The 12410-nt window shown below is 36.1% G+C and overlaps 1 protein-coding gene across 1 annotated transcript; it reads left to right on the forward strand.

The window, feature by feature from the left end:
• The first annotated feature begins 4556 nt into the window (after positions 1–4556).
• Positions 4557–11882, forward strand: LOC113060404 (glutaminyl-peptide cyclotransferase). The gene is made up of 7 exons (XM_026229293.1): positions 4557–4711; positions 7631–7777; positions 7855–8136; positions 9318–9485; positions 10281–10380; positions 10647–10763; positions 10845–11882. The coding sequence occupies exons 1-7, from the start codon at positions 4616–4618 to the stop codon at positions 11018–11020; spliced, it is 1086 nt and encodes a 361-aa protein (XP_026085078.1). The 5' UTR covers positions 4557–4615; the 3' UTR covers positions 11021–11882.
• The last annotated feature ends 528 nt before the right edge of the window (positions 11883–12410 follow it).

The following is a 12410-nucleotide window of genomic DNA, read 5'->3' on the forward strand; positions in this document are numbered from 1 at the left end:
TTCATCAAATATTGATCCACTTTTCCAGGTTCCTCTACACCTTCTTTAATCTGATAATCCGTACATTATTTCTCCTACTCCTCGCATTTGTCCACTTTTGCCTCAGTAAGCGCACTAGCATCTTCAATGTCTGATATATGCTGTTCCTCCTCTCCCATCCTCACTTTTATATCTTCCACTGAGTCTTTTAGTTTAGTTGTGTCCTTAATAAAAGTGACATCTTTTGCCACCGCCTGCAGAGTAGCATTCAGTTTCTTTATTTCTTCTAAAATGTCTTTTTTGCTGTCACTCCCCGTGCTCTCCTCCGTTGCCACTGAAAGGGCGTCATCAGTCACAGGTGTGCTTTCAAGCAGCTCTACCTCCGGGGTCTGGGCGCTTACGCTAGCTTGCTTCTTCCTCGTGGTAGCTCCCTTGAAAAGTTTGCTTTATTATTACTTGCCATTTTTCAGACAGCTTCAGTCCTTAAGAAACCTCAAAGTCGACAAAGGGTGTCAAAATTATGACAACTATTGAAGTGTATGTCTCCAAATTCAGAACATTAATCAACGGGCTTTAGGAGCTCCTCTAGTGTGTGGCCATCTTTCTTGGTGGTCCCACGTGACTCCCTCTGGAACAGTATTAATTAAAATAAAAAGTGATCTAACAAAAATAAATGCATACAACAATAGGACCATGTGATAAAAAGATACAATATTAAACAATGGCATAGCAGCTGAGGTCTGGGTTGTGGAGACCCTGTGTACAAGTAGTGCAGGAAATGTAAACAAGTAGTGCAACAGTGTAGCTGAAATGTAAACAAGTAGTGCAATAGTGCAGCTGAAATGTAAAAAAAAAACACAGTAGCGCAGAGGTACAGTTGAAATGTAAACCAATTAGGAACTGCTGAAAATACTATTTGCATCTATGTAATGTTCAGTGGTATTGTGGTCAAGAAAGGCTGAGAGTCTGTAGATTGTTTGGCAGTATTCAGTTCGCAAATGGCTCTAGGGTAGAAGCTGTTTTTGAATCTGTTTATCCGTGATGTGAAATGTCTACAGAGGGCAGCCGGTTAAGCAGCTGATGTCCAGGGTGGGATAAGACTTTAAGTATGTTGGTTGCTCTACTGAGGCAGTGGGAGCCCACGGACTATTGGCTAAACGTCTGATGCATATGGGACTCAAAAGTGGAAACACTTCAGGAATGTCGAAGTAGTTATCGGATTAGTTGAATTCTACAGGATTTCTGTGAGACGTGTGTGTCACTTTTATTTAACGTTCCGCCTGGAAACAAAGATACCGTTGCACCAAACACCTCACAAAAGAAGAAAGCCATTATGTTTACAACTGTGACGAAGAGCGCTTATCAGAATCAACTAAATGCTGGATTTTCAAAAGCATTGCAAATATTTAAAGTTCACGGCATAGAAGCTTTAAAATACATCCGAAAGTTTTACACACCGGTTAAACCTGTTATTGTGGGGACATTTCCACCCCTCGAAACATGGTGATGAACGAAATGAACTGTGATTGGTTGTTGAACATGTCAGTCAAATGGCCTCATGGGCGGGTCTTGGCCAAAGAAAGCTGCCATGAAAGGTCTGAAGGTCTGGCTACGCGAGACTAGTAGTCCTTGAGAGATCTGAAGAGATGTGTGGCTTTGGTAGGACCAGCCTCTCAGAGCACTTAGTGATGACCGGAGTGAGTGAGACTGGACGGTAGTTGTTGGCAGTTTATGACAGTCTTTTTTAGTAGTGGGATATTGTGGGAGACTTCAGGCAGGATGAGCCGATGGATTTGGACAGTGTTTCTTTGTAAACACCCCATTGAAAGTCATTTGGTTGCTGGGTTTGTAACTGGTGATTTGCTGGATGCCCTGAAACACCAGCCGTGAGTTGTTGTTATTGAAGTGGTTTAAATTCTCCTTCTGTAGCCAGCTTCAGCCTCTCAGATTCCTCTCTTCAGGTTGGCTCTGGCAGTGCTGTGTAGGGCTCTATCACCAGACCTGAAGGCTGTGCTGCAAACTGCAAAAGAGAGTTTTGACCTCCATCGTCATCCAGGGCTTCTGGTTGGTGTACACACTGATGTTTTTGTTAACTGTGACATTGTCAACACCGTGCTGAATGTAAAGTACAGTTGAAGTGTACTCCTCCAACTCCTGAGCCTCAAAAATGTCCAAATTTGTCCTTTCAAAGCATTCCTGCAGCTGCAAGGAGGCTTTTTCAGGCCATGTTTTAACAGTCTTTACAGTAGGTTGAGTTTTTCTCCTGAGAGGGTATATACTGGAATTGGAAGTATGGATAAGTGGTCTGACTGGCCTAAATGTGGTAGAAGTGTCGATCTAAGATCATTCTTGATGTTTGAATAAGCGTTCTCTAGTGTCCTTGTTCCCCTGGTAGCTTGTTCCCAAATTTTGGAAGAATGGAAGCTATGATATGAGCTGCATCAGGGTAGGTGCTCTGATGTGCATTTATAGCAATGTGCAGGTAGCCTAAGGCTATGCTATCGTAAACATCTGGTGGAATGTAAACAGCATTATGATAATGGTAAATTCGCATGGAAGTTAGTTCGGTCTGCATTTAATTGTCAGATACTCCAAATCTGGAGAGCAGTGACTGCCTATGATTTCTGTATTTGTGCACCAATTGTTATGCACGTAAATCCACAATCCTCCTCATTTGCTCTTACCGTACTCTTTGTTTCTATCCCAATGGAATCATGTGCAGCCCACTAGCTCAATAGCTACATCTGGGATGTGTGGGTGAAGCCATGTTTCCATTATAATCAGAATGCAACAGTCCTGAAAGAGTTTGTTCGTAGAGATAATGAACAGAAGAGACTTCTTCAAAAAAACATTACAAATCTTACTGATCCCGAACTTTTAGTACGTAATTTCATGACACAGACACCTTTCTATTTTGAATATATATATATATATATATATATATATATATATATATATATATATATGTAAGTACGCATGCATGCATGTGTGTGTGTGTGTGTGTGTATATATATATATATATATATATATATATATATATATATATATATATATATATATATATATTCTGTCAGACAAATCATTTTAGCTGTTCTATTAATTTATTTATTTATTTTTAATATACAGTATGCTCCAATATATGGTATGAATCCAGAATGGTAACTGTAACAGGGCTTGAGTTTGACATCACTAGCCCTATGCTTAAGGTCAAGAAACTGTTGTGTACAGTGTAGGATTTATTTCAGATAAATAACAAGTTTGACATTTAAAAAAACGTCCCCTTAGAATTTAAATATATATATACTAATCAGGCTAAACCTAAAAAGAGTTAGAATAAAGACAATCACTAGCATTCATTCATTCTTTGTTTTCAAACTAGAAATGCATTTGCTAAATAATGAGAAGTTGGAAACTCATGGTTTCAATAGATTGATGTGTGCTTGTACACAGTTTTCACTCAATAAAATAACACATAATAAATGTGAGCATCAAATAACATTACCTTGTTAAAAATCTTTAAATACCATAATACTAAAGAAACAACAGCAAGAACAAAAAACTACACAATTGTACACAGATGACCCACAACATGTGTAAAGAATTAATAGAATAATGATTGCAGACCTTTTCCGACTGATCAAGTTTTTTCTTCAAAGCTGCAATCTCTCTCTCTCTCTCTTTCCAAGAGCTGTGATTTAAAACTTAAAATTGTATCATCCATCACGATAAATCGCCTCGATATCAAATTATTATTAACCATTAACCTATTATTGTGACTAGCAATTGTGAATTTTTTTTTCTAAAATAATACAACAAACAGAACTAGAAATCTCGCTGCAGTAGATTTCCGGGTTTACTGCGCTGTACTGTACAGTAGGCCTACTACAGTTCATAATTACAACAGATCACTTATTTAAAAAAAATCCGCTGAATATTAAAAGGACGCACATTCTGAAATATAAAGTATCTCGATTTGCGACACGAGGGTTGCAGTTAGATTTACTGATATAACAGTTGGGCAACCATGAAAATCATGAAAATGGGCAACCAAGTAACATTCTTAAAAAAATAATAATAATGAAAAGAATGCAGTTTGGGAGAAAAAATAAATTAATTGTAACAATATTTATGGAACGTTTATTGAAATAAACAACAAGAACGAATTAAAATTTGTGCTTTCATATCTAGAAATCTATCTTCTCTTTATATATGTATTTTATATTTTTATTTATTAAGAATATGAATGGTAACCATTAGTACATTGAAAGCAACTCGGTATTGTATAAATTCTTTATTTATTTAAGGACAGGAAAGTTAGGAGAAAAAAACTCAGCAGGATAACAGCTCTTTGTGCCGAATCGAAGTGGATAATCGTGAATATTAATAAAGTCTCACTGGCGTACGTTGCATAGTAACATTCCTTGAGCGCCATGCAATCATCTTATGTAGTTAATATTCATGATACTTGTTCAACTTAGCAATGTCTGTCTTTCAGCAAATCAGTTTGCCGAGCGTCACGGAATGTTCTTAATATTCAAGAGTTATTCCGTCGCCATAGTAGGATTTGTAAATTGTTTTCTCACATGATCCGAGTTGTCTAGAATCGGGAGACCGTCGTGCGGACAAAACGGAGGAGATGGTCGAACGACGCTGGACCACGAGTCTGCTGGCTTTGATTGGCATCCTCGCGACACTGACGAGCTGCGACACTGTCCCGTGGCAGGAGGAAAAGGTATCAGCCTTTGCACAGCAATTTGCATCATTTTAATCCGTTCCCTTTTAAAAGAAGTGGCACGGAGTTTCAGCTTCTGAGCAATGTGGTTTCAGAATGTCTTTTTTTTTCTCCGTGAATTCAACATATTTTACTATGAATCTCAGTAAAGGAGAGTGTTTTTGCCTTTAAATGTCTTTAAGAATTTAATAGGCAATATTTGTCTATTTTTAATGCATGACATAATACAAATATATGATTTGAAATCTTTATTTATGCATTATTTCATTTATTCGATATATGTCCTCGTTTTTATTTCAAATTTCAAAGTGTTGCGTGAAAGTCACTTAAACTGACTGAGGACAGTAAGGTTAATTTGCTTCATGGCTTTACAAGTATGATCTGGTCACTTAAATCTTTAGATCCATTCATGTTGCTCAGAATGTCTCCCATTGTTGCTATAGGAACAGGATCCACATCACTGATCCACCAGTAGGAGATCTTAATATTTATAGATTTTCTCTCTTTAGAATGAATTCCCTTTGTTTTGTTATGAAAATCTGCATTTGGGGGAAATGTCTTGTCTGTGTTTGTATGACGCTACTGTTTTTTTTTTAGCAATTTATCAGAAAACTGAAAAGGACAAGTTACAATGTGGATTCTTTTTTAACAGTTTTTAGATTATTAAATGTATACAGTAAATGTATAAGTCACATTGTGGAATAGCATCTTTAGCATTTTATTATTCACCGCTATGTTTGCTTCGGAGTGTTGTCTTTACCTTGACACATATTTTAAACAACAAAAACTTTTCTTTTTTTTCTGTTCCAAGTTACTATAGCTAATGTATAAAATGATGATGTAATCGTATCTGCCAGATGGCTTCTCTTCAGTGTTGTTGATATCAAGTTCAGAATCAATAATCATATCTGCCATCCCAGTTGTGTATGGTAGAGCAATGTTATAAGAGTGTTGACTTTCCACTATGTATATCCCTTTCGTCTGTAATTAGTAGCAGTTGGGATTTTTTAGCCATTAGGTGTTGGGAACTGAATATGTGAATGAGTCATTGAATGATACACTCGGGCTCACAGGCAGCGAGTGGCTTTAGTTAAAATGTGAACAGTAAGAAATATGCATTTAAAGTCATAAATATAAGTGGAATATATCAAAGTATATTCCATATATGTGCCAATCTTCCTGTTGCCAGCAGGTGGCACTATCATTATAATGGAATATGGGCATGTCAATCTGTTCATGGCGAATCATCGAAATTTGCCAGGCAGCCACGAAAACGTTCTTCAACGAAAACTCAAGATCTTCACAATTTAACATTGCAAAGGCCTTTAGATTAGGCAAACCAAATTTGGTGTTGATCTGAATAAATCTCTAGGAAGAGTTCGTTAAAATACAATGCATGGAAATGACAAAAATTACACAAAATTTGCTCATTATATTAAAGATAACCGCTCCAAGGCTGTTTTTGTAGGTATTGGTGTGTTACATGTGTGTGCCAATTTTCGTGCATGTACGTGAAACATAGCTGGAAGGCTGTTGATTTTCTTAGTAACAAGTAGTCGAGCCATTTTGCCACACCCTCTTCTGAATACTATATCAGGCTAAAATTTTCACCAGGTTTGACGTGTGTGCAAAGTTTCATGACTTTTTGAGCATGTTTAAGCCATCAAAAATGCGAGAGAAGAAGAAGAAGAAACGGAGCCATCGGTGCTCGGGCCCTGATTACCTACAGATAAATCAGAGCTGTCTGAAAATTTGGAACAGTAGTAGATGAGTTAACAGGCACAAATTTTTGTCAATACGGACAAATGCAATCCAGTTTCAGATTTAGAAATGTATATTTACATGAACCCTAAATTTAAAAGGAAAAAACATGCGTAACGCCCCAGTCACTGCGTTCAGAACCAGTAAAAACTACCGCGGTAATTGTAGTTTAAAAATCCAGTAAATATTCAGTCTCGTCTGTTGACAAGTTTGTAAGGCATAAATAAACCAATGCATTTTCATAAGATATAATTAAAAGGCTTTGGAAAACAAGCATCAAGGCATTGTGCATGTGGGCAATGTCTTTTTAAATATAGCTGAGAAGTGAGAAACGTTTACCTACTACTGGTACGTTTACATAAGAACAATAACATAAGAATGTACTAAGAACAGATTTTTTTTTATTTTTGAAAAGTTTGAGTTTTCAGGCCCCCAAAATGCTGTTGTCTTAAAAATGAACAGTCAAAAAGCATAAAAAGTTTTCAGTTTTTAGTTGTTTTTAATAAACAGTGTTGTGTTACTTAGTTTATTTTCTATAGGATTATTGGTAGCACTTTGTTTTACATTCCTGTTCCTCATGTACATACTATGTACTTATTATAGTAATTACATTAACTATGTAATAACTAGGTACTAACCCTAAACCTACCCCTAAACCTAACCCTACCCCATGTAGTTACCTTGTGTTACCAGAACTTTCTTAGATAAATAGACTGTAAGCACACTATAACTACATGTTAGTACACGTACTGTAAAATAAAGTGCAACCGGATTATTTCTACACCACTCCTTCCAATTTGAACAGAATTTTATTTAGATCAAGCTCAGTTTGATTGAGGTGTTTACATTAAGGCTTTTCAATCCGATTACTAACAGCAATCAAAAAGACTTACAATTACTTAGTGGTAAAAGAGAGGAATGGTTATAGAATACAGTAAATGCACAAAATCATACTGTATTCAAAGGCAGTGTTGTAGTTGAGACCAGCTCAGTTGAAGGTTGATTCCTAGTAAAGACAAGAACAGGACTATGAAAATGTGGAACATATTCTTGGACATGGACATGATCTTGGTCATGGCCCCAGGGGCATGTTTACTCGTGACACAGATTTATAAGTACCCCACTGTGGAATTAATAATTAATATTTTTTCTCTTCAGCTGAAACATGAAGCAACCACACTAAGCTCCAGTGAGCTAAGTAGTGTGGTATCTCGTACCGATCTAGACCGGATGTGGCAGAAGGACCTGAAGCCCATGCTTGTTGTGCGCTATCCTGGTTCAAGTGGAAGCCAACACGTTCAGCAGGTCAGTGTGTGTTTGTGTATTAAAGCTAACTTTTAAATGTCACAGTCTGTTCAGTGTCTGAATTTCTTTTTCTTTAGCATATTAAATCAACCCTCAACTCAATGATCGCGGGTTGGCAAGTGACAGAGGATGCCTTCTATGCTCATACGCCTTATGGCCAGTTTCCTTTTACCAACATAATTGCAACTCTCAACCCTGCGGCCAAACGTCAGTTGGTTGTGGCCTGCCACTTTGACTCCAAATACTACCCTCCACAGTGGGACGGCCGTGAGTTTCTTGGAGCAACGGATTCTGCTGTTCCCTGCTCTATGATTCTGGAGCTGGCAAGAGCCCAAGATGATGAACTAAAGACCTTGAAGGTTTGGCAGTGTACACATTATATATATATATATATATATATATATATATATATATATATATATATATATATATATATATATATATATACACATTTTATTTTGTAATACTTTTAACAAATGTGCTTTGCTTTAGCTGTATGACTGTTTCCACAGTATTTTTTGGGGGAAAGGTCTTAATTCATTCCCCTTTAAAGCACCGCCACTACAAAAATAACCATCAGCATTATGTTTTGATAGAGTAAATTAAGGATAATTAGGCTCATTGGAAAAAAACATGCCTCTACCCACAGGTTTGAAAACTCCAATAATACACCTATATATTATCCCTATACTTTATAATGCATTGCAGTTTCCAGCTGAAATGAACACTTGTAGCAGTAAAACGGCAACAACCTTTATTCATTTTCACATAAATTATGATTAGAGGGGGGGATTATTAATTAATAAAGACTTATTGTAATGCATCATTTGCAAATTAATACATTTTGACATATGCATTACATAACCAACTCCATATATATGGCTTTACCGACATAGTAAACTTGCTCTGTAGCTCACCTGGTATAGCGATGGGGAGCACTTCATGTGAGTCACGGTAAAAGACCTCAAAACAAGCTAACATGGCATAGTTGCAGCAAATGCTTTTGATAACACTATCATGTTTAGGTTTAGAGTAAATAAATGAATACATTTATGCATTTAGCAGACGCTTTTATCCAAAGGGACTTACAGAGCATTCAGGCTAACATTTATTATCTATTAGGTGGTGCATATTTTTTTATTTTTTTTTTTTTGCAATAGGGCTTTTAATTCAAGAGTACAAATCTCTTCTGTCATGTTCTGTGTTCATGTAAAGTGGTCAGTTTTCTAAACTGTTCTTCCTAAAAGAGAATTTGCAAATAAATCAGCTTTGGTATAATCAGACGAGCTACTTTTATCAAAGATGATGATCAGTGAAGGGAGAAAACAACTGAAAGAAAACTATCCAGGAAGCTTTACTGAACTGAATTGTTGTTTATTATTGTTATACATTTACCACTCTCTCTTTTTAAGTTGGTTTCTGAACTTTATTTTGTGCCAATCTTGGGATTAATTTGATGTATTAAGTGATATTATTTGTGCTGTATTCTGTAGTGTCACAGGTAGATGGCAGCATGTGTGTGTTATGCTGTTTTTTACAGGACTCTGGGTCAGATCTGTCTCTGCAGCTCTTTTTCTTTGATGGAGAGGAGGCTCTTTACCAGTGGACCTCTGAAGACTCTCTGTACGGCTCCCGTCATTTAGCGCACAAAATGGCGACAACAGCACATCCACCGGAAGCCTTCAACACAAGCCAGCTTGACGGAATTGTACAGTTCTCTCACAAAAATGAATACATTGACATACAGCCAGACTAAAATAACTTACTGCATCATACTTATTGTTTAAAAAAATCTATTGTTATTCATGTAGTCTATTCTTATTAATTTACTCATTAAGTTTTATCCAAATCTGTATACTTACTTTCTTACTTGAAAAACAAAATGAGATATTTTGATATACACCCTGTCCCAGGTACTGTTAAAGTGGCCCATATGACTTATGTGCTGTGTTAAAAGATTTCTGGAACTTTGTGCAAGGAGCACATTAATATTTAATTTGACATTCACTGATAGGCTTTCCTTCTGCTATATTTCTCAGATTACATTTGTACTTCCTCGTGAGATTTTTCAGTGAAGAAAGATTTTTTTTTTTTTTCCTACACAGCTATCTTCATGAGATATACAGTATTTGGGATATATTTTAGATTCAAATGCACCCTGACTATAGAATTTGAATATAGAACATAGAGTCTTGGATTATATTGTGTATGCAAATAGACAATCACATACACTCAAAAAGGTACAAAAGCTGTCAATGGGGTGGTACCTTTTCAAATGGTACACTTTTGTACCTTGTTTACCTTAAGGTACATACTAGTACCTGAAATGTATATATTAGTACTAAAAGCTACCTATTAGTACCTTTTGTAAGGGTACTGCCGCATTGACAGCTTTTGTACTTTTTTACTATGAGTGCATTGCGAATGTAAGGTTAAAGAGCAAGCAAACATTGACAAACTACAAAACTGGTTAAAGTATTTCATTCATTCAATTTCTCACCAGGATTTGTTTGTTTTACTGGACTTGATTGGCGGTCCAAATCCTCGATTCGGTAATCAGTTCTCCAGTACGACCCGATGGCTTTCCAGACTACAAAATATTGGTTTGTATTTTTATGTTCCGTTTCTTTGTGTCATGTTTTTTCCCTTCTGGGTAGTTGGATTTTGTTTATGGATGACAAAACACTACAGGTCAAATTTGTGTAAACTTAGATACTCTACCATTCAAACATTTGGAGAATCAGTACAAGTTCAAGACAGCTGCCATATTGACCAGTACAACCTACATACACTACTGGATGCAAAATAATTAATGAAATAGTCTAAATACATTGACATTAAAAGTAAATCTCTCTTTACTCTTATCTAGAGCGCCGGCTGCATGCGCTCGGTCACCTAGAGAATCACCCTAATGAGGTTCAATACTTCTGGCCTGGCCTGCATGTGGGTCTAATTCAGGATGATCACATACCTTTCCTCAACCAAGGTAAAAGACCATATCTGAGATTTATGAATGTTCATATAAAAAGTATTTAAGACTTACAAATGTATTTCTCTGCATTACTAGGGGTCCGGATTCTCCATCTCATTTCGACTCCTTTTCCTGCGGTGTGGCACACCTTTGACGACAACGAGGAGAACCTGGATCGAATCCCCATTAACAATCTCAACAAGATCCTGCAGGTCTTTGTTCTTGAATACCTCAACAAGAAAAGTCTGAACGCTATGGCTGAAGGCTCTTAATGTTCCCAAAATTTACAATCATTCATCTATCCCATTTCTCATACTGACATGTGCAGGAGATTATGGTTCTTTTGACATACCTGTTTAGCCAGTTTAATTTTTGATTTACAATTTTTATTACACAATGTTTCTGACAACTGGAGCTGCATACTGTATGTCTGTGGACTGTGGACCAGGATAAGACTCTGTATACAGGGTTTACTGTGTGTTAGCAACAGTGTTTTCTTTATGTCCTCTGGCTAAACTAAATACTTACAAAAATGAATGTTGGTACTCAATATATAATTTTCTTGTTTCTATTCTTTTATTTTATTTTATTGTTTTTTTTTCCTTGTTATCTGAATAATAGAATTTATAGTAGCCTTATACTTTGTAGCCTTTTTGACTTTAAATGTAATCTCTGTTAAGAATCAACAAACATATTTGTGAAGAATCATACTGTTTCATGATGCCTGTGTGATTCTGCAAGCTGCTTCTATTGTCATGTGTTCCTCACTTACCAGTGGGATCGGAAAGCACTCTTAGTTTCTGAGTGTTCATTTGGTTACATAAAACTTTTCCCAATATATGAATTGTTTACTAAAGTAGATTTATGTTCATTTGCATTTTTGATCTATGATGTAGGTTCTCCATCTGAAAACCGAGACAGGAATGTCTATGTTTGTCTGTGTCTTAGACTGCTTGCATCCCCACTGGATCCATTCCCAGACACAAGAAGTACACACCACATAATTATGATACTGCCATGAATTCCAGTGTCATAGTCCCCAGATTTATTGCAAACTCGCATAGTAATATGGGTTTTCCATGCACTGGATGTAGTTATGGTATTGATTTTGAAAATAAAGTAATTGAAGTGTCGTTCAGTTATCTGTTTACATTACTGACAATGTTTAGTCCAAAGTTATTTTAGAATTATTCATAGAGTATTTGTTAATTATTTTAATTAGCAGTAAGTTTTATGTTTTATACTTTCAGGTTTAGTACATTTTGATGTGCTTGTGTGTGTGTGTGTGTGTGTGTGTGTGTTTAGTTTCAGTTTCAGTAGTTCTGGTAGTTTTAGTAGTTCTTATTTCAGTTTGTCGCCAAGGCAACATTGCAAGTTTTTTAAGCCTAATGTTTTCTTTTCATTTCATATATTTTATTTCAGCTTTATTTTAATTAACATATTTTTTTTTTAGTTAACAATAACAACAGTAGTTTGGTCATACATCATAAAAACTAGAATCTCCACTTTTCATAAGGGAATCAAAAAGTAGCTCTATTCAACAGTTTGTCAGTGAGTAGTGCAAAGGCTTTGAACACGCCACACTTAAATATAATTAAATTAAATTACATTTATGCACTTAGCAGATGCTTTTATCCAAACCAACTTACAGTACATAATTTT

This window comes from Carassius auratus, chromosome 42 (assembly GCF_003368295.1).
Source record: "Carassius auratus strain Wakin chromosome 42, ASM336829v1, whole genome shotgun sequence".
Taxonomy (NCBI): Eukaryota; Metazoa; Chordata; class Actinopteri; order Cypriniformes; family Cyprinidae; genus Carassius; species Carassius auratus.